The sequence below is a fragment of the Gopherus flavomarginatus genome, chromosome 3 (genome assembly GCF_025201925.1).
Source record: "Gopherus flavomarginatus isolate rGopFla2 chromosome 3, rGopFla2.mat.asm, whole genome shotgun sequence".
NCBI classification, from domain to species: Eukaryota; Metazoa; Chordata; order Testudines; family Testudinidae; genus Gopherus; species Gopherus flavomarginatus.
Window position 1 is genome coordinate 52045481 of NC_066619.1, and position 26984 is coordinate 52072464.

At 39.4% G+C, this 26984-nt stretch overlaps 1 protein-coding gene across 1 annotated transcript in view; it reads left to right on the forward strand.

The window, feature by feature from the left end:
- Positions 1–26500, forward strand: part of MSH3 (mutS homolog 3) — a 187274-nt gene extending 160774 nt beyond the window's left edge. The window contains exons 21-24 of the mRNA XM_050946154.1: positions 15889–16075; positions 16277–16406; positions 19377–19551; positions 26051–26500. Of these exons, the coding sequence (XP_050802111.1) occupies positions 15889–16075; positions 16277–16406; positions 19377–19551; positions 26051–26159 (601 nt within the window). The 3' untranslated portion in view covers positions 26160–26500. The remainder of the gene's footprint in view (positions 1–15888; positions 16076–16276; positions 16407–19376; positions 19552–26050) is intronic.
- The last annotated feature ends 484 nt before the right edge of the window (positions 26501–26984 follow it).

Here is a 26984-nt window from a genome sequence, read left to right on the forward strand (position 1 = left end):
CCAACTGCTGCATAAGGCACATTTAGTTTGGTCCAAATGACCTACGTTGCCTGCATTCTTCACCAGGCTGTTACCCGCTCAATTAAGGGCACCCTGCCTATACCCTACCAAGGGCTTAAGGCATGACCCAGTCAATTTAAAGCACTCCCACTCTTTCCCTTTGGAGGATATAGAGAGTAAGGCACCTATCGTTATCCACAGGGCTCAGGAAGAAACCTGGTCAGTTTAAGTACCCGTCTTTTCCCTTGGGTCTCAGGGCTCTACGGGTCTGTGGAACCTTTTTCCCAGCGAAAGACCCCTACACAGTTGTCCTCTAAACATCTATTTATTAGTAACACACACAGAATACATATACCAAGCAAATCTCTTATGCTCATCATTCCCAATATACAGACAAATATCACCCGATGGCCAGTCAGGATCCAACCATTTGGGTGTTCCCAGCGATGCTTCTGCATGTCACAGTCGTGCAGAGGAGCAGGGTTCTAGCAGCTTCACTTGCACTACAGTCCAGAAATGATTCCCAAAAAGCATTGTTTTTCATTTACATTATATAAGTAAAACTAGCTACCTCCTTCAAATTCAAATTTACTAAGCCTATTACATTATTCCACTCTTCTGAATAACAAAAATTTTACCCAATTACATACTGGCACCCATGTGTCCTCTTTCCTGCACAAGTTTTTTACATTTTATTTTTTATGCCCAATTTGTAACTTAGTTGTGACCTTCTCTATTTGTCCAGATGGTCAGCATAAAACACTGGTCAGAGCTTACTTTACCTTGTGGAGTTTCTTTCTGTATTCTCCCTAATTTCCCAGCGTCTTTACAACCTTGGTGGTTGTAACTTTTGTTTACACCTTTCCTGAGGTGGGGGTGGTTTATCAGCAGCAGAACATTCTCTCTTTTTTTTATTTTAGTGGTGAATTCCGTGAATTTCAATTAAGGCTGGTTTAATATTGTGTGGTGGGGGCGTTGATCAGGTCTCAGGCCTACAAGTAGAGCCACAAGAAAGAGGAGGGTACCTTGGGGTCACGGGAGTTGCCAACACGCTTTAGCAGACAAGTACTCACATCTCTTCCCTTTTGCTTATCTCATTCCTTCCACATTTGCTTTCACTTCACTGATTGGCTGTAGGGAAATAAGATATTCCTAGCTTGGGGCCGGGAGGTTTATGATTGTTTAGGAAAAAAGGGTATGTCTTTCCATTCTCTCCCTACTTCTTGGTCCTTCATTTTCCGTTTTGGTCTTTCGTCCACACTTTGGGTCTTCACGCACCCAGAGTGGTGGTGGTGGCCAGCTAGTGTTCAGAAGAGAATAGCAAGAGATGTGGCCTTGGATGTAGGGTTGAACAAATCCATGCAAAGTTTTAAAAAACAGGATGATTTTGAACTGTATTTTGGAAGGAATGAGGCTTCAACAGAGTTGTTTTAATAACAAGTGATGTATTTGCACAAAGCTGATGTAAAAAAATATTTTAGCAAGTATTTGTGCTATTGAGTTACCTCTGTTGAGATGGGGAAACTGGAGCTCACTTAATGGCTCATTCTTCCTTGAGTAGTTGGCACGGGGTAAGTATAGAGAATTACAACCTAGATGAAGCTACTGTAAAGTGGATGCATAACTGGTTGGAAAACCATTTCTAGAGAGTAGTTAGCAGTGGTTCACAGTCAAACTGTAAGGCCATAGAGAGTGGCATCCCGCAAGGATCAGTTTGAGGTCTGGTTCTGTTCAATATCTTCATCAGTGATTTAGGTAATGGCATAGAGAGAACATGTATAAAGTTTGCGGACAATACCAAGCTGGGAGGGGTTGCAAGTGCTTTGGAAGATAAGATTATAATTAAAAATGATCTGGACAAACTGAAGAAGTGGTCGGAAGTAAATAGAATGAAATTCAATAAGGACAAATGCAAAGTACTCGATTTAGGAAGAAACAGTCAGTTGCACACATACAAAATCAGAAATGACTGTCTAGGAAGGAGTACTGCAAACAGGGATCATATTGGAACACAGGCTAACTATGAGTCAACAGTGTAACACTGTTACAAAAAAAAAAGCAAATGCCATTCTTGGGTGTATTAGCAAGAGTGTTGTAAGCAAGGCATGAGAAGTAATTATTCCGCTCTACTCTGTGCTGGTTAAACCTCAGCTGGAGTATTGTGTCCAGTTCTGGGTGCCACATTTCAGGAAAGATGTGGGAAAAATTGGAGAAAGTCCAGAGAAGAGCAACAAAAATGATTAAAGAACTAGAAAATATGACCTATGAGGGAAGACTGAAAAAAATTGGGGGGAATATAAGTTTTTAAGTACATAAAAGGTTATTAAAAGGAAGAAGGAGAAAAATTATTCTCCTTAACCTCTGAGGATCGGACAAGAAGGAATGGGCTTAAATTGCAGCAAGGGAGGTTTAGGTTGGACATTAGGAAAAATTTCCTAACTGGTTAAGTACTGGAATAAATTGCTCAGGGACATTGTGGAATTGCCATCATTGGAGATTTTTAAGAGCAAGTTAGACAAACACCTGTCAGGGATGGTCTAGATCAGGGGATCACAAACTTCATTGTACTGCAACCCCTTCTGACAACAAAAATTACTACATGACCCCAGGAGGGGGGACCGAAGCGTAAGCCCACCTGAGCCCCATCGACCCGGATGGGGAAGGCAAGAGGGGGAGAGAAACTTGAGGGCTTCACCCCAGGCAGCGGGCCTGTAACCTGAACTCCATACCCAGGGCTGGTGCCCTTTGGCTTTGGCTTGGGCCCCAGGTGGTGGGGCCCAACAAGTCTAAGCCAGCCCTGACAACCCCATTAAAATGGGCTCGCAACCCACTTTGGGGTCCTGACCCACAGTTTAAAAAACGCTGGTCTAGATAATACTTAGTCCTGCTAGGAGCAAAGGGTACTGGACTGATGACCTCTTGAGGTGCATTCCAGTCCTACAATTGTATAATTCTATGAGTTTTAAGGGGTAGCTGAATTGGTGGAAGAACTGTAATCTCTCTTGCTGCCATGTAAAACACTAGGAATGTTCTGAAGTTGGCAACAACTTTTTTATTGTGACTTTGCTGACTAGAATGGTTTTACAGTTTTTTAACGCAATCCTACCCAGTTCTATCAGTTTAGGTTGGTGTTTTTAAATACTGAATGTTGACCACAGACAGGTGAAGTTTTTAACTGTATCTTGTGGCTTGAAGTAGTTTTCAGCAAAAAATCAATGCAATTCACATCCTGAAGGTTAAAGGTGTTCATCAGATACGTTGCTTGTAATTTATCTGATGTATTGCCCTTTTTTAATATGTTTCTGTTGACCATGCCTATAAAGTAATAAATTTAAGGGGTGACTTCCACTTGCCATTTTCAATTTGTCTGAGAGAAATGTACTGAAAGATGAATTAGGAGAGTGGATGTTAAAATGACATGCGACACATTGCATACAAAATCTGGCTGGGCTGGTGGCTTATGGTGTCAGGTAGTAAAAGGAGTAACATCAGGCCACCAGTCCTTGGTAATATCACAGGTTCACAATACTGTACTGTAAAAAATAAAAATATAAGTGAGAGACTGAAAGTTTAAACTCTTATTATATGGCACTGTATCTCCATTTATTTAGAATAGTTACCATACTGTGTGTATTTCTTCAGTTAGAATTTGCATATTAAGTGTATAATAGTTCTGATGACCTGAGCGTATTTTTCATAAATGGGGTTTCTTCAGTTTTATTGAAAGTCTGCTTTGAGTGCGTATCATCCATGTAACCTTGCAAATGTTTATAGTTAGGACATTCTTCATGAATAATGGAAAAATAAACATTCTAGCACTGTGTTGTTCAAAATACATTAACGCATTCTGTCATAGTTAGAATAAGGATTATTTTTTGTTAATTCTATACTTTGTGTAAATCATTTTTCTTGTCATGAATTCATGGATTTGAATCAGCAAAGAAATTGCTTAGTGAAAATAAAGTAGCTAAATTATCAATAGTGTACAAGTAAGTTTGTTTTCTGCCATTGACTAATTAGTGGAGTACTTGCTGATCTGTAGGTTCTTTATCTTTCATTTACAATATTGCTTTATTTTTAGTAGAGGTATTACATATTAGTTTATTGACATGGCTTTTGTAATCAACTACCAACTTGATAATTGTTCATTATATATTAAAAAATATATCACTCGAGTTTTATTTTCCGATATTTACAAGGTGTGCCTCAGGGTAGGCCCAAGCAGTACTCTTGAGACAAACAAAGACACACACAACAAGGGAATAACTTTCCTTGCCTCCTCCCTGGAGCACTGTCCCAATTTTGATAGCCTAATTTGAAACTCTTACATCCGATGGTCAACATGCATTTTTAAATGTTCTAATACATGCTAGCTTCCATCTCACCTTTGTGGACGAAGTAGTAAGGTTAATCCTGTTTAAATAAATGTAGCGCTCAGATATTTATGACTGCAGTAGGAGAGGATGTGGAATGTTCGAGGTACCCAGTTCCCAATTTTGTTTCTCTAGACTGCCAGATCCTTCTCTCTTTGACATGTGAGCTTCACTTTCTTGACAGTTAGGTTAATAATTCAGCCTTCCAGTTGGCACATCCACTGGAAATGGGAGTCTGAGTATGTATTGTTTGATGTATGGAGAGCAGCGTATTTTTTCCTTTGTTGTTTTAAGAAAGGGTGAGATGGGAAGGCTGTAAGGCTACCACATATCTAAATATTCACATAGCACGGGGAGGCCAACCTGAGCCTAAGAAGGAGCCAGAATTTGCCAATGTATATTGCCAAAAAGCCACAGTAATACATCAGCAACCCTCCTAACAGCTCCCCCACCCTGCTCCCAGCATCTCCCACCCACCGGCAGCCCCGCCAATCAGCACCTCTCCCTCCCTCCCTGCACCTCCTGATCAGCTGTTTTGTGGTGTGCAGGAGGCTCTAGAGGAGGAGTGAGGGCACTGCAGGCTCTTGGGAGGGGTCAGGAAGGGGTGGAGTGGGGGCAGGGCCTGTGGCAGAGCCAGGGGTTGAGCAGTGAGCACCCCCTAGCACATTGGAAAGTTGGTGCCTGTAGCTCCAGCCCCAGAGTCGGTGCCTATACAAGGAGCCTCATATTAACTTCTGAAGAGCCGCCTGTGGCTCTAGAGCCACAAGTTTGCCACCCCTGACATAGCATAATGGGAACTGAGAGATTAGTGGGTTCTATGTGTGGTGTGCTTTATCCAGTGCATCAAATGCCCTAATAACTATATGGGTGAAACCAGACATTCACTACACTCTCAATTGAACTCACACAGAAAAATACTAAAATATAAAAATATCTTATCACCTGTGGACAAACGCTTTTCAAAAAGTGATCACTCAATAGTTTACTTCTCAGTCCTTGTCTTCAAAGGAAGCCTGCACAACATCTTCAAAAGAAAAGCCTGGGAACTTAATTTATAACTTAGCTAGACTTAGCCTCCGTTAAGTCTGTGGGTTTTAGTTTTTTGTGACCCATTACAACAATTTGTAATACACCATACTCTCTACAAGCCTTCGTTGTTCTACATCTTCAGAGGTGTTGATTGGCCATTTCATTTTCAGTGATCTCAAAAACATGTGAACCCCTTATGTGTAATAATCTGTCCCACATTGTATTTAGCTTGGAAACTCTGGTTACCTTCTCCAGATCTGAGGAAGAGCTCTGTGAAGTTCAAAAGCTTGTCCTTTCCACCTATAGAAGTTTATCCAATGAAACATATTACCTCACTCACCTTGTCTTAGAAGGGTGGGGAGGGATAGCTCAGTGGTTTGAGCATTGGGCTGCTAAACCCAGGATTGAGAGTTCAATCCTTGAGGGAGCCATTTAGGGATCTGGGGCAAATATCTGTCTGGGAATTGGTCCTGCTTTGAGCAGGGGAGTTGGACTAGATGACCTCATGAAGTCTCTTCCAACCCTGATATTCTCTGAATCTAGTCCAATCTCCTGCTCAAAGCAGTCTTCTTCACAGATTCCATTTTTTTAGTATAACTTCCTATTTTTACCTTAGTAAATTGATTTTTGAAATGACATTTTAGTCCACGGATACTTTTTTGTGGGACAGGAATTGCTAGGTTACTTTAGAAGAGTATTTTATGTACACTTTTCTCAACTTCCCTTTTTTGGATCATGAAAAGGATCTTTCTTTTGACGCTAATATTAACATTGTAAATCACATTGGTGATGTATTAGGAGTGAAGAGTGCTTACTTCAATGTCAGTCATTCCTGATGAATAATGTTGCTGAGTGTACATTGTTAAAACTGCCCAAAGGACATAAATGATGATGAACCAAATCAGCAAGAAGAAACGTGTTTGACAAAGTCAGACTGGACAGCCACCAGTGAGTGTGGTAGGAGGAAAGGCAGGTATATTAGCCCTAGAATGTTAAAGACCCTTTTCTGTATGAGCTGAAAAGGGATTACTTCAGGTCAACTAGGGACACCTAAGTCCAGTTAAGGGCTGCCTGTGTCATTTTAAAAAAAGTCTTCTGGTGAAAGAGGAGGAGAGGTGAGAGTTGCAGCAGGGCTAGTGTCAACTGGGAGAAAAGGTTTCTGGGTGCAAGGCTGCTCTACTCTCTGTAGAGAAAATAACCAAGCTAATGGACTGTTTGGGGAAGGACTGGCACCCAGAGCCCAGTATAATGGGACTGTGCTCCAGGGAGGAGGCAGGGAAAGATATTCCCTTGTTGTGTGTGTCTTTGTTTGTCTGAAGAGTACTGCTTGGGCCTACCCTGAGGCACACCTTGTAAATACTGGAAAATAAAACCTGAGTGAGGAATAAAAACTCTCTGCAGAAGGACTGATTTACATCAGGGCCCCTGCCCTCCCCTCTTCTCTTCCCCCCCGACCTCTCGCCAGAGGGGGAAAACACTGAGCCTGGCAAGCAAGGCAAAGGAGGTGCCTTGCCACACTGGGTTTATTTACTGTGGTGTGTGGGAATCCAAACCATCCTAGGAGGCACGAATGTCCTTATTTGATGATACAGTCAGTACTGTAAAGACAATATGCAGACAGATCATTCCTCTGCAATAGGAACCAATTTCCTAACCTGTATTTTAGACAAATGGGCCTTTAAAGCAAATCGAGCCTTGCCAACATAAAGGTGTAAAATATTAAAGTTCAATTGAACTGTACAGTTGGTTTAGCATTAAACTGGAAATGAATGTGTCATTCATTACATACAAAATGTGAGCTGTCTGGAAACAAGGATTTTCCAAATGCCTTTGTTTTTACTAATCAGATTTTTCAGAATTTCATTCAGTATTGTTTGTTTTCAGTTATCAGTGAGAAAACACATGTTAACGAGATGTGGCTGCAACCACCTGTTTGTCTGTAAGGGTATGTCTATGCTGTAATAAAACACCCAACTTGCTCAGGCTGCAGGGCTCTAAAATTGCTGTGTAAATGTTTGGGCTAGGCTGGAGCCCAGGCTCTGAGACCCTACGAAGGGGTAGGGCCCTAGAGCCTGGGCTCTCACCTGAGCCTGAACGTGTACACTGCAATTTTTTAGCCCGAAAGCCTGAGCCCCACAAGCGCGAGTGAGGCTCATGGGGCTCAGGCCAGCCAGAAATGTTTTGTTGCCATGTAAACATACCCTGAGGGTATGTCTTCACCACAAATAAGCAAAGTATTCTTAACTTGTGTTAGCTAATCCAGATTTAAAATAGAAATGAAGAAATGGCCACTTGGCTTTTAACTCCCTTTAGCAGTTCAGTTTAAACCCTGGAGAGAAGCATGGGGTTAAACTTCAGCTGCTAACCTGAGGCCTTGGCTACACTTGAGAGTTACAGCGCTGTTGGTGGCTTTATAGTGCCATAACTCACTCCCCATCCACACTGGCAAGGCACATACAGCGCTGTATCTCCCTGGCTACAGCGCTGCATGTACTCCACCTCAACGAGAGGAATTAAGAGTATAGCGCTGCTACTGCAGTGCCAGGGTGCCAGTGTAAACAGGGAATAATCTTAGTACGCTGTGACTGACCTCGGGAAGCTTCCCATAATGCTTTTAAGTGAAGGTTCTGCTCTTTGTTTTGTTGTGAACTCTGGGCTCCCAGAGCTGCTTATCAAAAAAACAAACACAGCTCCTGTTTGCTGTGAATGAACAGAGGCAGGGGGGCTCCCTTTGGAACGCCCACAGCTAGTGTTTGCTTGAGGAGAGAAGCAGCACGGCAGGCGGGAGGCGAGGGGGTCTGTTTCGGAGCGGCTGCTTATCTGGTCTGTGAGGAAAAAAACAGCTGCTGTTTGCTTTCAGTGAGTGAGAGGGGGTGGGGAAGGGAGTCAGAACTTGCAAGGCAGGGAGCTGACACAGTGTCGGCTCCAAAATCCACACACTCTCCCCCACCCTCACCCCCCCTTTTGAAAAGCACGTTGCAGCCACTTGAATGCTGGGATAGCTGCCCATAATGCACTGCTCCCAATGCCGCTGCAGGTACTGCAAATGTGGCCACGACAGTGCGCTGGCAGCTGTCAGTGTGGACAGACTGCAGTGCTTTCCCTACTCAGCTGTACGAAGACAAGTTTAACTCCCAGCACTGTACAGCTGCAAGTGTAGCCATACCCTGAATTAAAATCTGAGTAAATTTAGCTAACCTGAGTTAAGAATGCACCCCACCCCCCTTGCAGTGAAGACACATTAAGGGCTAGTCTACACTTGAAACATTGTAGCTGCAACTACTCCACTGTACCTCTTCAATATAGCCATTTGCTACCATGATGGGTGGGGTTCTTCTGTCAGCATAGTTAATCTGCCTCCCCAAAAGGCAGTATATAGGTCAGTAGGAGAATTCTTCCGTTGACTTAGCACTGTCAACACCAGAGGTTAGGTCTGCTTAACTGCATTGCTCTGGGATGTGGAATTTTCATACCCTTGAGAGTCATAGCTGGGTTGATTTAACTTTCGAGTGTAGACCTCGCCTAAGGACACCATTCTCCCAGTGGGCTTTCATGCATCTGTTATGTGAGTGGAGAGCACATAGTTAAACACTCAGTGCTACTGATTTAAATGGAACTACATCATGTTGCACATCAGATAATATATTCTGAAATATTCTTGCAATAATGCTGTTATAGTCTGTATCTTAAGATCTTTACTATTTGGAACTTTTCACAAAAAAGTAATAACCACTGAAATGGTCTTATGTTGTATATTGAATACAGTGAGATAAAGAGCTTTTAATTGTACAAAAATTGCTTTATTTGTTTGGATGTCTCGGATCTTATCTAGCAATTTGTTTCTAGCCAAACTCCATTTGCTCTGCACCGATGACTCTCTCGCCAGCACTTAAGAGGAGCTCATGATCACATTACTTGTTTACACAATATCATTTACAAAATATAACAATACTACTGGGTTTACATATTATAAATATTTTTAATAACAAATTCTACAGAATTGGAAGTTTAATATAATGTGCTACTCCTGCCAGCAACTACTAAATGGAGCTGGTAACATTCCTGTTGCAATCTGGAATATTACATCCTGTTCTTCAATGCATTTCCTTTGTGTGTTCTATCATTCAGCCATGGTTATCTTTCTCTGCCTCTGGCTTCGAGTAAAGGCCACTATAGATAGTTCATAGGCTATCTGGATGCTTCCCTTCTGGTATCACTGTTGTTTCCCCAGTCATACTACATTTTTCTGTCTATCTAGTATTTTCTACCACAGTAATGGGTGTAGAGTGTGTGTGTGTGTGTGTATGTGTGTGTATATATATATATATGTATATATATATATATATATATATATATATATATATATATATATATATACACACACACAAAAATATATAGCTAGGTGTATTTTTTTTCTATTCATAAAATATAAAAATTTAGCCCATCCCATACTGTGGGCACCTGGATAAAAATACCTAGAAACTCCTAGATTTTAATGGGGCTACTCGCAGAACTAAATCTGTGTGTAAGTGTTTTCAGGATCAGAGCCTGAACGAATATCTGTAACATTTCTCTTGAACATAACCAGTATAAGGATAGTAACCCAGCCAATATTTACTACTGTTCTCGACTGTGCTAGAGGTATTTGGATTCTAAGTAAAGACATTAGTAATATCTATGCAAAAGAGGCATAAGATTATGATTTCATGAACAATTCACAAGGGCTAAACCAGACATTCAAAAATTAAGTCAAAACAATTGTACGTAGAGCCTTCTAGAAGTTGATTCAGAGTTGAAAAAAGATTCACTAACCTAAATTTGTATTCAAATCAATAATTTAAACCACAAATATCACTGTAAAACATTTATGACATGATAAAAATAATGTAATCTAAATTAAGGAATGAATGCTTTATTTGATTTGCTTTACATGTCAGCATTTAATGTTGTGAATTGTTGCCAACACAAAATTTTTGATAGCCCTTATTTCTAAGCATTGTTGAGATTTTATTGATTCTTAATGATCTTAAGGAATTCCAAAAGTATAATGTTCATGAACAGTTACAGAAAATTAGATCCATACTGCTTCATTGGTGACATTAATAGTTTTTATGACATTTTTAAACTTTATCAGGTTTTTGTTTCATCAGTTGGATTGGATTGAGGTAGATTTCAATGTTTAAGACTTATTTTTACAGCCATTGCTAAGAATGAGGAAAAGATAATGGCCACTTCACTTCTGCTTGGAGCTTGAACATTTAGTCAGGAAGTTCTTAAAATCTTTATTTCTGTGAATGTAGACTAGATTAACAAATTGCTAGATAGATTTGAGGGCTCCATGGAAACTATGTAAACAATGGTAAAGTGAATGATAAGTAGAACTGAGAGTTTCGAATTGATTTTTCATCGTTAAAAATCATGTACTTAGGACATAAGGATGGCCAATCAAGAGTAAGAAAAATCCAGATAATTAGAAGGAAAAATAAAAAATAATCCCAAATTTGGACATTTAGATTAAGTATAGGAAATTCACTATGGCAACAAAGATAGCTTAGTCAGAAAAAAGGATTCTTCTTCAAATGCTTGTCCATATATAATACTTTTCACTTTTGGTGTGTGTTTGTCCAGTGCCCTTGCAATGGATTCTTTTGGTCAGTTTATGGTCAGGACTCCTTTGATTGGACAAATTTAGAATCTTGTCTGGAATTTTTATAGAGTTTCTTTTTTCCTTTTTCTTTGTTTACCTGGGTGATACTCGTTAGTCTACTACACTTTAGTAGACATGACTGAACATAAATCTCCAAAATTCAAGGACTGCCTTTTGTGTGAGGCCACATGAATGGCAGGAGGAACTACCTGCCCCAAGTACATACCTAGCATCTCTGATGGGTATCTTCTGAGGACAGCTAGCAGCACATCCTGCCATTCACTCTGCTGATCAGAGCTAGCACAGTTATATCTCCTCAAGCTACGAATCATGCCCCAGCTCAAAGATAAGCATACCCGTTGTCTACCTCTGGGAAATTCTTTTCAGAGGGGGAAAAAACTGAATAAGATGGAGAGAGAGAAGAGACATCTCTCTTCTCCTCCATGCCCTTCAACTTCCATGACCTGTAGATCCTCTCAACTGACTGAGTCTAAGGGTAGCTCAAGATCTAAGAAGACTTCTTGTAGTGCCCATTAAGGCACTAGACACTCTGCTTCAGGAACTGATACTCTGTTGCCTCAGAGATTGCCTGGTAGTGGCTCTATGACGTTGAGGCTCTTGGTATCGATGACTACAGTACCAATGGCCCTGGTATTGACTCTTTCCCATCCTTTCTGTATTGGGGAACCCAAAACTGGACACAGTAGTCCAGATGTGGCCTCACCAGTTCTAAATAGAGGGGAATAATGACTTCTCTCGATCTGCTGGCAACACTCCTACTAATGCAGCCCAATATGCCGCTAGCCATCTTGGCAACAAGGGCACACTGTTGACTCATATCCAGCTTCTCATCCACTGTAATCCCCAGGTCCTTTTCTTCAGAATTACCGCTTAGCCGGTCGGTCCCCAACCTGCAGCAGTGCATGGGATTTTTCCGCTGTAAGTGCAGGACTCTGGACTTGTCCTTGTTGAACCTCATCGATCTCTTTTAGCCCAATCCTCCAATTTGTCTAGGTAACTCTGGACCCTATCGCTACCCTCCAGCATATCTACATCTCCCCCCAGCTTAGTGTGATCTGCAAACTTGCTGAAGGTGCAATTCATCCCATCATCCAGATCATTAATAAAGATGTTGAACAAACCTGGCCCCAGGACCAACCCTTGGGGCACTCCGCTTGATATCGGCTGCCAATTAAACATCGAGCCATTCTTCACTACCCGTTGAGCCTGACGATCTAGCCAGCTTTCTATCCACCTTATAGTCCATTCATCCAATCCATACTTCTTTAACTTGCTGGCAAGAATACTGTGGGAGACCATATCAAAAGCTTTGCTAACGTCAAGGTATATCATGTCCACCACTTTCCCCATATCCACAGAGCCAGTTATCTCATCATAGAAGGCAATCAGGTTGGTCAGGCATGACTTGCCCTTGGTGAATGCATGTTGACTGTTCCTGATCACCTTCCTCTCCTCAAAGTGCTTCAAAATGGATTCCTTGAGGACGTACTGCTATGATTTTTCCAGGGACTGTAGTTTCCTGGATTCTCCTTCTTCTCTTTTATAAAGATGAGCACCATATTTCTCTTTTTCCAATCGTCCGGGATCTCCCTCGATCCCCACGAGTTTTCAAAGACAGTGGTCAATGGCTCTGCAATCACATCAACTAACTGCCTCAGCACCCTTGGATGCATTGCCTCCAGCCCCATCGACTTGTGTATGTCCAGCTTTTCTAAATAGTCCTTAACCTATTCTTTAACCACTAAGGATTGCTCACCTCCTCCCCACACTGTGCTGCCCACTGCAGTAGTCTGAGAGCTAACGTTGTCTGTGAAGACCAAGGCAAAAAAAAAAGAAGCATTGAGTACGTCAGCTTTTTCTACATCATCTGTCACTAGGTTGCTTCCCTCATTCAGTAAGGGTCCCACACTTTCCCTGATTTTCCTCTTGTTGCTAACATACCTGCAGAAACCCTTCTTGTTACTCTTCACATCCCTTGCTAGCTGCAACTCCAATTGTGCTTTGGTTTTCCTGATTACACCCCTGCATGCTTAAGTAATATTTTTATACTCCTCTCTAGTCGTCTGTCCAAGTTTCCACTTTTTATAAGGTTCCTTTTTGTGTTTAAGCTCACCGAAGATTTCTCTGTTAAGCCAAGCTGGTCACTTGCCATATTTGCTATTCTTTCTGCACATTGGGATGGTTTGTTCCTGTGCCCTCAATAAGGCTTCTTTAAAATACAGCCAGCTCTCCTGGACTCTTTTCTCCCTCATATTAGACTCCCAGGGGATCCTGCCCATTAGTTTCCTGAGGGAGTCAATGTCTGCTTTTCTGAAGTCCAGGGGCGGTGTTCTGCCGCTCTCCTTTCTTCTTTTGTCAGGATCCTGAACATGACCATCTCTGGGTCACTGTTGCTGAGGTTGCCACCCACTTCTCCAAAAGGATACAGATCCTCGGTAACCTCTCCATTAGCCACTGTCTCCCTATGCTTTCTACACCTTTGACCGTCTTGGCCTCTAGGGGACATTCCTTATGCTCAGAACTACTTCAGTATTGCACTTTAGTCCCAAATCACTCACCTCAAAGCAACCTCAAGTTCATTAGTGATATTGGATGAACTGGGGAGAGGAAGGAACTAGAACACATGAAGGAATTGCTATTGTTTATGCTATACTTGAACATTTTATTAGAGATGTAAGTGTTTAATCTGTCATACACTTTTAAATGTATTTGTTTCTGTATTAAAGGGGAACTCTGAATGCTACACTAAGCACATCTGCAAGGATTTTTTTTTTCCTTTATGGAGTGGGGTGTGTGTGTATGAGTGTTGGTGTGTTTGTGTGTTGAGGTGTGTGTGTGCAGCCAGACATCACCAACACATGATCAGATGAGGGATTGCAAGCAGGACTGTAAAACATTTCAAGACATTAAAAGTCATCTCTACCCTAAAGATTCCTGTCAGTATAGTCCAAGACAAACCTGAAAAGCTCCTTGATATTCTCCATACCTCTATATCAGGTCATCATATCTCCCAATACATGAAGATCTATTAGACCCTCCCAACTACTGTGCAAACCCCTGCCTTACTGGCTCCAACATCTTAGAGAGAAGACTGCTGCTATTAAGTCCTCTGTCAAGGATTTGAACAATTTTACACTGATACCACACCAGGCTCACTGGTGGTGGCAGCAGCCAATGAGAAGACTCATTGGGGTAAGAAAGGTCAACACCTAAAGACAGAGACCAAGAAGCTGGACTTGTTTCACAGAAAAGCCATTCCACCTGTAGTTTGCATATGTGATGCCTCTTTTCATACCTCAGTCCACCCAGCCCACAGAAGGTATCTAAGCTTCCTAGTGGGAGGCTGCCATTACCACTATAGAGTACTGCCATTTGGCCTGTCCACAGCTATGTTCACAAAGTGCCATGCAGTAGTGGCAGCTAACCTCAGGAAACTGGGAATCCAGGTGTTCCCAGTCTGACATGACTATCTGCTTCATGGCAAGTCTTGTCAATATGTAGCAGACTTCATCCAGCAGATTCTGCTTCTGTTCATCCAATTAAGTGTGAAAATAAACAAAGACAAGTCAATACTGACCTTAACACAAAAATGAGTTCATTGGGGCCATTCCGGTATGTTCAGTTACAAGTGAGCAGTTCTGAAACAATTGTGTTAGATAATGGAAGACCGCTCTTCAGTCCCATACAATGTTTGCTAAATCTTTTTCTCCTAATGATTTTAAAGGATATCAGCAAGATTGCTTCTTTAACTGAGACAAACTACTACATTAATTCCCATTCACCAAATATTACTGTTTGCAAGACCAAACTATGATAATTGTCCAGAGGTCTCTTCAGAGTGAAACACTGCTTGAGTGCACAAATTCCAGAGGCCATGAGTTGATTCTGCACCTACATTTGGGAATGTCAATACCTGCTACTTTCAGCTATGCCTTGATTCCTCTTCTATTCTGAATATTAAGTTCTGTAACAAAGCCTAGATTTCCCCACCATAAATGAGGCACCCAGACACTTTGTTTAATGATGTTTTCCCTCTTGCCTGGAATGTGACATTTATTTGATTCATTTAGCAGAACAAAAAACAAACAAACAAAAAAAACCAAAAAGCACCCCCAGGATCTCTCTACTTCAGGTCCTAGCTCAGCTGCCTCTGTTTGACATTAATAAAAGTGCTTACAAGAAAGAGAAACAAACTGTCCAAAGCATAGACTGTAATGAAGAATAATTCTTCTATCTTCACTAGAGTCCCTACGGTGGGATAGCAAGTCTCTTGAGTTCCCTGGCCTTTTCAAGCAGGTTATGCTTTTCCAGCAGGATTTGTTGTCAAAATAACAAGGACCACATGCCAAGTAAACTCACTTGTTTAAACCTCTGCTGGTTTTATAGAACTCCTGAAGCAGATACAGGTATAATGGGTTTACTTGCCTTTTAGCAAGCCAGATTACTGGTGACCTGGAAAGGTTCTTCCCTAGAATCCTTCAAGGTCAGTACATCACTTTAGGGCACATTTGTTACTTACATATCATTATACTACAGGATATTTCTTTTGTTTAGAATGACTTTGCTTTTGCATCTGTGTATTATTGTAACTTTTTTTTAAAAGAGGTTTAGAATTGTATGGGATAGACTTTGTTGTTTCTTTTACAGATATTGAATAATCAAGCTATATGTCTATGTCCTTGGAACAAGAAGAAAAGTTTTATAGGAAGCTGATTTGGTTTTCAAAAGTATTGAATTTTTTATGCTTGTTTTCCAAAACACGGGGTCTTGTGATTTGAATTTAATAAATTAAACAAACTGCCTTGTTTTTGGTTGCAGAATGGGTGCTGCAGACAACATATACAAGGGTCGGAGTACTTTCATGGAGGAACTAACAGATACAGCAGAGATAATAAGAAAAGCAACCTCAAGTTCACTAGTAATATTGGATGAACTGGGGAGAGGAACTAGCACACATGATGGAATTGCTATTGCCTATGCTACACTTGAGCATTTTATCAGAGATGTAAGTGTTTAAAATGTATTTGTATCTGTATTATAGGGGAACTCTGAATGCTATGCTAAGAAGGTCTGCAAGATGATTTTTTCCTTTGTGGAGCAATGTGCATGTGTTCAGCTTCACAGAGTGAAGAACTATGGAAGAGAGGACACCAGTACTAAACGTCTATTGAAAAAAGTATTCATACATGTGTATCTTTTGCTGTAGGTAGAATCATTGACACTGTTTGTCACTCACTACCCCTCAGTATGTGATCTAGAAAAGATATACCCAGAGCAGGTTGGGAACTACCACATGGCCTTCCTGGTGAATGAAGAAGAAAGTGAACAACAAAAAGGTACAGTATGAAATTGTCTGAGATTACTAGTATTACGAATATAAAGATATAGGTTGAGATTTGGGTATTTAAACACAAATATGATGAAGATGCATGTCTGAATCCACTAGAATGCTTTAAGAATCTCAGTTTATATCTTAAATCTTGTTTGCTTGAAAACTGAAACATGTTTATTTCTTTGTTTCATGATTAATTAGCTTTAGGATATATTGTTTATTTAAACTGTAAATATATCAGAACTAGGAACCTTTTGTCTCCTTATTTGTATACACAGCATCTAGTACACTTTGAACACCAGATTTTAAAATATTATATGTTATTGTTTACATGATATTCTCAAGCTAACTGGTTTAAAAAGTGTACTCAAATAGTTGTAACTACACCTCTACCTTGATATAACGCTGTCCTTGGGAGCCAAAAAATCTTACCGCGTTATAGGTGAAACCGTGTTATATTGAACTTGCTTTGATCCACCAGAGTGCACAGCACTGTGGCCCTCCCCCACCCCCCGAGCACTGCTTTACTGCGTTATTTCCAAATTCGTGTTATATCGGGTGACATTGTACACCGCTACCTCGATGTTTCAAAAACCCGCACTGGCATATATGCACATAACTCTCATTTCTTTCAGTGTGAGCCATCAACCAACATATAATAGGTAGAATTTGACCTCAGTGTTATGTTTTATTTAAATGACAAGAAATGAGGATACATGCATTTTGAGCACTGATTGTCTAAAGTCATGCTCTAATTGGCTGATGTTTTTTATGATGTCATACCTACGGTGGCATTCCTAATGAAGGAAATCACCTGCCTGATCATCAAACTATCTCATTCACAAAAAAAATACAATATTTAAATATTATGGTCTGGTTATCAGGCTGATTTGATATTCTCATTATGTTAATGAGATGAGAAGGAAATTAATATTAAATTTTTCCTCTTCTTTAAACATGGACCCCATTCTTCATATTATGCATGCTGTAGTAGCTTTCTAGATAGCAATGTGAGTTGGTCTGAGCATGCACGCCGCCTGTATTTTCATGTTTCCTCTCCTGAGAACATATAAGAGGTGCAGTCCTATCTCTCTCCCACCTCCACCCCATCATAGGCTGTGAGCAGGAGCTCAGTGGTGTCTATTACTACCCTTATCTTTCTTTTGTTTGTTTGTTATCTTCAGATTTGAATAACTTCATCAGAGTTAGACTTTTTGATATATTTTGCAAAGTTTTCGCTTGGCTTATCCTCTATTTTATGCTCTGTCAAACCTCTCCTGCTTTGTTGCCGGCTCCCCTTCTTTGTCATGTTTTGGGATGGCAAAGGCCAACTCCACTGGCTTGAAGCCATGGCATTGAGTTCAAAACAGCTGACTCAAAGGCTGAGTCAAGCTGAGCTTCACCACTGAGAGCTCCTCATTATTTTCCAAAGAAAAGAACAACGATTGAATGGCAGTGATTGGGATCAATTTCTCTTCTCTGTTCTCAACACAAAGCCTGAATAAGTGGGGTATGCACTGGGGATCTCCACAGGGACAGAGGAAAGGAATCATCATGGTCCCAATAGCCATGATGACTTTTGTGCTCCCACCTGAACCTTTGGAAGACAACCCTTATCTATAACTTCCAACTGTAACTGCAGCTCCACCATCCCCACCCTCTACTCTTCGTCAGATCAAGACCAGGCACCTAACTCACTGTTGACCAGAGAGCCTTTTGGTGTGCTGGGTGTGCAAAGACCCTGCATGCATGGGTCCTGGCACTTTCTACATTCCTCCATGTCTGTTCAGGAATATTGGAGAGACATGGTATTATGTTCTGGAGAACTAGTGTAGTTTTATGTATTTAAACTGTACACTAAGGGTATGTCTACCCTGATCACTACTTACGGCAGCATGTAGAGTACATTCACTGCACACCCCACTAACATGGGTATATAGAACAGTGTAGCTAGTAAGGCATTGTTTAGATGAGTAAAGATGCATATAAACCTTTAGGGTACATATTGTACGCCACTCTCTACATGCCTGAGCATTGCCTCCCCTGTCTACACTGCTACTTTTAGCAGTGTAGAGTCCCACTGCCTCACCACTGCCGGTACTTTTCCCTGCCACAGGAGCTGCTAGAGCCTTTTTTCAGGGCTTGTCTATGCTTACTAGAGGATCGACGCTGCCGCGATCGATGCATCGGCGGTCGATAGTGGCTCCCGTCGACATCACTCCGCGTTAAGTAGATCTAAGCTACGTTGATTTGAGTTATGCTATTCACATAACTCAAATTGCATAGCTTAGACAGACTTTTCTCTTTAGTGTAGACATGGCCTCAGCCACAGAAAAAGGACTCTGGCAGTGAGGAGAGGCTCTGGCAGGATGGAGGCAGCAGAGAGACTCTGGCAGCTCCCTGCCCCTGGAGCCTTTTCCAAATGCATTCTGCCGCCACAGCCTTTCACTGATATGTGTAGAAACATACCACAGTGAGATGAAGCCACTTTTCATTGTGATGCATACCTACACATATCCTACATGTCACCATCAGTAGTGTCCAGTGTAAACATAGCCTAAATTAGTGTCAGTAACTTTGCCAGCCTTACAAAGAGATAGGGCCCAATTCTGTAGCTTCTCCACACACACAACTTCTCAATCAGTCCCCAAATGAGAGTAAACCTATTGGAAAGGGGCTATGCAAAGTATACTAGTAGCTGGAGATATTTTGGCACTTGAGATAACTGGTTTTTTTTGTTGTTGTTTGTTTGGGTTTTTTTTTTTTGTTTTTTGTTTTTTTTTTTTTGGCTTAATGTTCCTTGTAGGGTATGGTTATTAAGGAAGATACATGACCCCCTGAGGGTCCCTTCTAACCCTGATATTCTATGATTCTGTGAATTGTGCAGATAATATGTTGTTGTTCTGTCAACTCAATCTTCAGGACTTTGAGTTTTATTGATACAATAGTGATTTTTCTTTTACTTATTGTCTAGGATCTGAAGATGAAGAGAATCCTGAATTTATCACTTTTCTTTATCAAATAACTAGAGGAGTTGCTGCAAGGAGTTATGGACTAAATGTTGCTAAACTAGCAGATGTTCCTGAAGAAATCTTAAAGAAGGCAGCTCACAAATCAAAGGAGCTTGAGGGATTAGTGAATATGAAAAGGTCAGAATAATTGTGATGAATTCTTCTGTTTGTAATGAAACCTTCAGACGTGAGTAGGGGAGCTTTTCCCAGTAAATGGGGTATCAGAAAGAGCATTAAGAGTTATACCAGACACACTTAAATACTTAATTAAGATAAAATGAAAACAGCTCTTGAAATCATGTGTGAGAAAGTGTATGAAATCATGCTATCCTTTTTAATCTAAGCTTTGTAAATTAAATAATTGAAATTAATTGTATATTCAGTCACCCTATCAAAGGTTTAAACTACCTAAAATATTCAGTATATTTGTTTTTTTTTAAATATGAACTAGTGTACACAGAAACAATTTTTAATCTTTAACAGCAACTTTTAGTAAGCTGATTTATTCATCTAAAACAGTGGTTCTTAACCAGAGGTGAATGCACCCCCTGGGGGTGTGAGACATGCCAGATTTTTTTAGAAGGTAAAACATAGAAAACACAAATTAAGCACAGGCACGTAAGTACAACTACTTTGTTTCATCCAACCTATGTATTTATTAAATTTTGTAACGATTACTGTAATATACAAACAAAAAATATAGGTTTAAAGAACTTACCTACTTCAATGATTTTTGATAAGGGGTGCGAGAACATATTTTGAGAACCAAAAGGGTGCAGGCTGCAGTAAAGATTAAGAACCACTGGTCTAAAACATATTTTTACTTTTTCTTCAGGAAGAAAATAAATATAAATGTGATGTCTATTCACATAACTTCTTATTTATTAATAGGTACTAAAAAGATTAGTTGATGTCTTAACATGCTTAGCCCGGATATTTTTTAAATTAAAAATAATTTCAATTTATTTGCTTAAGACTTAGAGTTTGCTAGCTATTTATAAAAATAGAGAAGGATCTGGATAGCTTTGTTTCTGATTTAATTAAGAGTATATCTTTTTGTATTAGCTTTGATAAACCTCAAAACTTTACATTTTCCAGAAACTTAGGGATTTTAATGTTTTTACTGATATTAAATTTCAGATATGTGCTTATACATATACTGTACATTACGTAGGTATCACAGGGTGACATTGATCCTTTAAGAAGGAAGAAGCCAATGTACCTGTGATTAATCATCTGCTTCCAAGTTAGGCTTAAGAGAAGGCAACTGGGCCATATAAATGGGAAGAGACTGAGACAGTGGAGGAGTTGGTCAGGTGAAGGGCAGGTGAGAACTGCCTGGAAGTGAGATACTGGCGGCTCAGAGCTGCCAGAGCCCAGGAGACTAGGAGCTTCCTGAAGGAAGCTGTACATCAGTGATGCTCAAACTGAGGCTTGAGAGCCGAAGTGGCTCTTTAATGTGTCTGCTGTGGCTCTTTGATATATCTTAAATATAGATATTAAAACACCGTGTGATTTAATTATTAACCAACCAATTACTATGTTATTAACCAATTGTAGTTGATTAAAATATAATACTTGGTCAGTCATTTTGCTGTGAGAATTTTATTGAGAGAGAGTAAATGTAACAGTGAATTCATACTACTGTGGCTCTTTTGGATAATGTTGATTGCTAATTTGGCTCCTGAACCACTGAGGCCTGAGTATTACTGCTGTACATGGTTCTTGGGGGAAGGCTGAAGGCAAGAGAACAGCAAGAGAGGTTTACTGGCTGACTTCCTCAAGCCCAAAGAGCCAGGGCTGGAGAGGGCTGAAGGCCATTGAGTAACAGAGGAATTAGTCTAACTGCTAAAATGAAGATCCAAAGCTGAGGGCTGGAGAGGGCTGAAAGCAGAGTAGCTGCAAATGGGCTTATACATTGATGTCTTCATGCTGGAGAGGGGCCCTAGGGGAACGGTGAGGATGATCTCCCAGCACAGGGTCTGTGGAGGTTCCCACTGGGAAGAGTGGGGTTATGCTCCAGTTGGAAGGGCTGGGTGGCTATCCTGGGAGAGAGACAGAAAAGGACTGATAAGGAGCCCAGGTGTGTTGGAAGATGCTAGAATTTGGCATGTGCTATGTTGATGGACAAGAGAATGTGTGATTTTTTTTTTTAAGGACTCTCTATAGTGGGGTGATAAATAGACTATGTTTGGGGTCTTTTGTTATCAACTGTTTTGCACTCTTTTGGTAATAAACTGGCCCCAAAGTAGGGTATGATTGAGGTAAGAAATCTGGCATGGAGTTACTGTGGCCTCTGAAGGAGGGAAACTGAGGAAGGTATCCTATTTCTTCCCTAGTCTGCCAGTACAGGGTGCTCCATTCGGGGCTGTCTTATACAACAGGTGATGGATAATTCTCTAGTGTATTAATTGGCATAACTTTTTATAGACCTTATAACATTTTAACAACTGTATGTAAACAGGTTAGTCAGAAGTACAGATAGGTACTGTAAATAGTTATTTCTATGTCTGATTTAAAGACTCATAAAATGTTGAAGTCTGTAAGGATTCTTCTATTTGTGTTGGTTTGTACATAATAGATCTGTACTGTAAGATGACTTGTACTAACTTTAATGATTTTTTCTGAGTCTCTTCTGAAATGTGAAATCAAACCAGCTCTTAGCAATGTAATATAGATCAAGCTCTTTCTGATTATAATAAATAATATAGACAGAAGGATTTCCAGGGCAAATTTTTTAGGTCCTAATTATTTTGGGGTACAAACAATTCCTTTGAACCTAAGCAGTCTACAGAGCTTAAAGCCAGTTCTTATCCTGTCACGTTCTAAGAAAAGGACAGTAACACCTTAATATATACATAGAGGATATATAAAAGGTTGAAGAAAAATTATGCAGTAATTTACACTTGTCAGTATTATATGGCCTGTAATTCAAAAGTAAAACCTCAAGTTGCTCATAAATGTCTTAATTTTATCATCTGCTGTAGTGAGCTTCTAAAGTCATTAAAAACTGCTATGCAAAGAGAAAACAATTTAAACCAGCTAAGGCAGTGTTTATAATCTAACCTTAGTTGAGTAGGTAACGTTAATTCTGGCTTGTCTTACTTTTCTAGTTCTTATAATTAAGCTTACATAGTTATTCTTTTAAGATAGCTTTTTATACGTAGTTTTTTAAAAAGAGAAAAAGCAAAAGAAAATTCATTTGTCAGCAACTGTAGTAAACCCCTCACCAGGAGTCATCACCAAGATTTGAACTGTGTGCCTTCAGTACTCTAGCACAGCACAGCGTTCTGCTACCTGAACTACAGAACTAACTTCGCTAGCTGTCAGCAGGAGAAGGCTGTTATCTCATGTGGACCAGCCACTAGACAACAACAACACAAGAAACTGAAATATGAGTGGCCTCTTTTACAGACAACCTAGACAGGGAGAAAATCACAGTGGGTTCTTTCTGAGAGGCAATGTGGCTAAGTAGATAGGAGTTGAGTTCCTATATTAGAGATCAGGGTTCTGCTCCAAACTTGTGAAATATTTGTGTGGTTTGAGGTTTTGCTTAATAAGAATTGTGAAGGGTACAGAATTAGCAGCAGTAGTCAATAGAAGTGATTTCTGAACTCAGAGCCTCCTGCTTTCTGGTGCAATGCCCATCTCCCTAAGGCAAAAAGTATTTAAATGAGCAGCAACATCCAGATAATCCATTTGCCTGTTTGGATTTTGTCCTAACTATAAATGTTGACGTGACACAATAGGGCACTGAGTGTACACTGCCATAGTGTTGTGAGATTTTGGTATGCTGCCAAAAACAAGCTCAACTGTGGGAACCACAGATAGACAATAGTGATTTTCAAAAGTTTACAACTCTGCCTAATCTGTATGGAATTACATGGTGCCATGTGATTACAGGGAGGGATAGCTCAGTGGTTTGAGCATTGGCCTGCTAAACCCAGGTTGTGAGTTCAGTCCTTGAAGGGGCTATTTAGGGAACTGGGGTAAAAAACTATCTGGGGATTGGTCCTGCTTTGAGCAGGGGGTTGGACTAGATGACCTCCTGAGGTCACTTCCAACCCTGTGATTCTATGACAGCAAAAGGCACTCCTTGACTCAAAACTATTCCCCTGCTAAATGTAAAAAGTCCTACTGCAAACCACAGGGACATCAAGAGTTCTTTAGAAAATGTCCCAAGCATTGTTTATTAGGAAAAGTTTTAGGCCGTTCCTTCTGGAATGAAGTGCTAAAAAGTTGAGAGATCAAGTATTCACAAATCAAGAGATGTAGAGTTATGATTGATAGCTGACGCTTAACACTGCAGTGGTATGCATATACCTTAAAATATGTTTTTACTTGATATTGTATAGCATTGTATATTTGTCAAATAATAGAATAAATAATAATAGTATTAATAAACTTCAAAGTGGAAATTACTATTCAGTCTTGCATACAGTCCACATGCTGTACTGCTGTGTAATTCAGACTCTTCATCTACTTGCATAATTTAGGAGACGTAAATAGTATTATAATTTTATAAAACTTTCAGGTTTTGTTTTTATGGTTTTGATGTTTCATCATCTTTACCTGTTTTTAAAGAAGGAAGTACCTTATTGTGTAAACTCCAGTTTCAATATAGCTGGTGGTATTACTGGTCCAGGAAGTGCACATGCTGCTGTAGACCTTTTGCGTATACTTTGCAGGTAACATCCTTAAATTCATGATTCCTTCAAGAATCTGGGGCCTAAAGTAATGTATATGTTATCTAGTCCAAAATTATCAAACATGTCATTCGACTGCATACCATAAGAAGTTTTCCATCTGTATGGTGCCTAATTCTTTGTTCCAGTTTTTACTTTTTCATAAAAACATTTTCTTCCAGATATATCTATGCATGCCATTAATTTCAGTTTTATAATTTTACTAATATCAAAGTTTTGCAGATGCTCTTACCCAAAGAATGTGACTTTAACCATTTTTAATAATAATTAGTTTTGTTGCTTTATATTTCTGACTCTTAAAATTATGAGAAAAAAATACTGATTTGCTACAATATCCCTATTCCTTAATCTGCAGCAATAATTTTTGATATGCTATTTGTCAGATACAAAATCTTTGTTGGACTGATACTAATTAGTACTGTATGGGAAATGGTTTTCCTATTCCATGAACATTTTTGAGATTTCCTGGGCAGGTGTCCTGACCCCACCAGACTGCTGGCGATTCTAGAATGGGTGTATCTCAGTGTCTCATGTTGGATCTGTTTCCTTTGCATAATTAAATATTTATTGGGCCCGAAAAAGAAAGCAACTCACTCTATATCCTAATTGTTAGGACATACATCTGGGATGTGAGAGACGCAGGTTCCAATTATTGGTCTGAGTTGAGAAACCTTTTTGTTGAAATATCCCCATTTCTTTGATCTGCAGCATTACTTTGTGATATACTCTGTCAAAGACAAAAGCATTATTGGGCTGATAGTAATTAGGTCATAGGAAATGGTTTTCCTGTCCTATGATGATTTTTGAGATTTCAAAATTTTTCCATTCTAGATCAGAACAAAATTGAGACCTTTTGATGAATCAACAGTTTCTGACAAAAAATACCCAACAGGGTTCTAATAGTAATATTGAATATTTTGAATGTTTACATTTTAAAATGAAATTTAACAAAAAAAGAAAAGCACTCGTATTTTTGGGATAGAAAGGTTTCTTAAAATTGTGCAGTATGGTTAATTAGATAATATGCATCTATTATTTATTGGTAGATGCATCTTCTTCTGTTAACATGACTCTTGCCAGATAGGGTCATGGGCAGTTGAAAAGTGGTTCATTCCCACTGGAATTTAGTATGCTCTCAGCTGCTTCCCATCTGGAAATGTGGACATGATCTTGAGGATCAAAATTGGATCCTTACATAGCAATATATTGTGCTTCCGCTAGACCTACAACGCCAGCTGACTCGTCAGTTTTTTCTGTACCTCATTGCATGTTATATGGGAAAATTAATTGGATATATTTGAGGACTTCACTAGCTTTTCATATTCATGTGAAATATCAGAAATACATTCTCACTCATTTTAAATATCTTGCTTCTACTTAGTTTCTCTGACTCACTATCTTTCTTGGGTCTCAAAAATTAAAAAAAGGAATTGGATTTGTGCATTTACTTACAAATTATGAGAATATATCTACATTGTTTTTCTAGTCTCTTCCATTGCTGAAATATATGCTTGTACTACTGCTATTGAATGAATATTGGCATTGTTTTTAACATTCTTATCTATGTAAATCACTTTCCTATTTCTCTTCATTGACTTATATTGTGCTCAGTCTTTTGTGCCATTTGCTTGTTGCTTTCTGTACCGTGGCAGCCTCATGAAGATAATTTGTTGCATTTCATGAGCCTATCATAGTGACCAAAAATATTAAATGTATATTGTAGAAAATTTTACCCACATATTTACAGTGGGCATTGTTAACATAGTGTTTTGACTTATTGGAAGATTTTACTTTGAGCTCATAAGTCTTGTTCCTTTTTTTACAGCATGCAAAATACTTTAGAACAATTTCAGTGTTTTCAGTGGCTAATTGATATATTTGTAAATTTAAATACATGTCCTTATTTTGATTTTTGTGGCTTTGTTTTTCAGAAAAAGGCTAAAATCTTTTGCCAGAATATGGAATATAAATGATTCCCAGGAACTACAAGAATGGAGTAGTGTGTGTGAAACTGGAGATGAATGGATCGACCATTTTTAATGCTTCAGATCCTACCTATTTGAAGTCTGTAGTAATTAACAAAATATAAGCAATTCAAAATATACTACTGTAGAGAATAATGTATTTGAACAATGTGCGATTTCATATACATTAGTGGACCGTATGTCTTTTGGGAGGTTACCTTCTGAAAATAAGGAACATTATAATATACTCCTTATTTAATTTTTAAAGAGAGGCTCATTTTATTAAAAAAAAAAAAGTGCAAAGCAACTAGTTGCATTTGATAAAGTTTACAGTGTGATTAGAAAATATGAATAATTATGTTTGTAAATTGTTAGAAAATCATTTTATTAAAAATAAAATAATGGCTTTAAAGATTATTGTACTTTGATGTCTGAAGAAAATAATATTTCTCTGTGTGTGAGATACTGGAAAATTTTAATTCAGTTGTTCATTCACTGTATTTGATTTAGTGATACACAGCTCTTCACATTCGCACACTACATTGTTTCATGTTTACCTTTGATTCAGTAATATATAAAGGACATTGTCAACTTGATTATTTTTATATTCAAGATTCTGGTAAAGCAGCACCCTTTAAACAATGTTTAAAATGAAACATTAAAATTTTTAGCAAAACTATGCATTGGGTGTGGCGATAAGGGGATTTCTGTTCCACTGCTCATGCTTATAAGGGCGTTATCAGCAGGCTTGAAGAGCAACAGCACCAAATGTGCTCAAGCTCACTTTTCCTCTCCGTGCTCACAGTGGCCTGCTGCCTCTTCAGTTTCGCCTTTGGCTTTACTGCTGCTATTGACACTCCCTAGCAGAGTCTGTAAAAAGACTACATGTAATTTTTTCCCA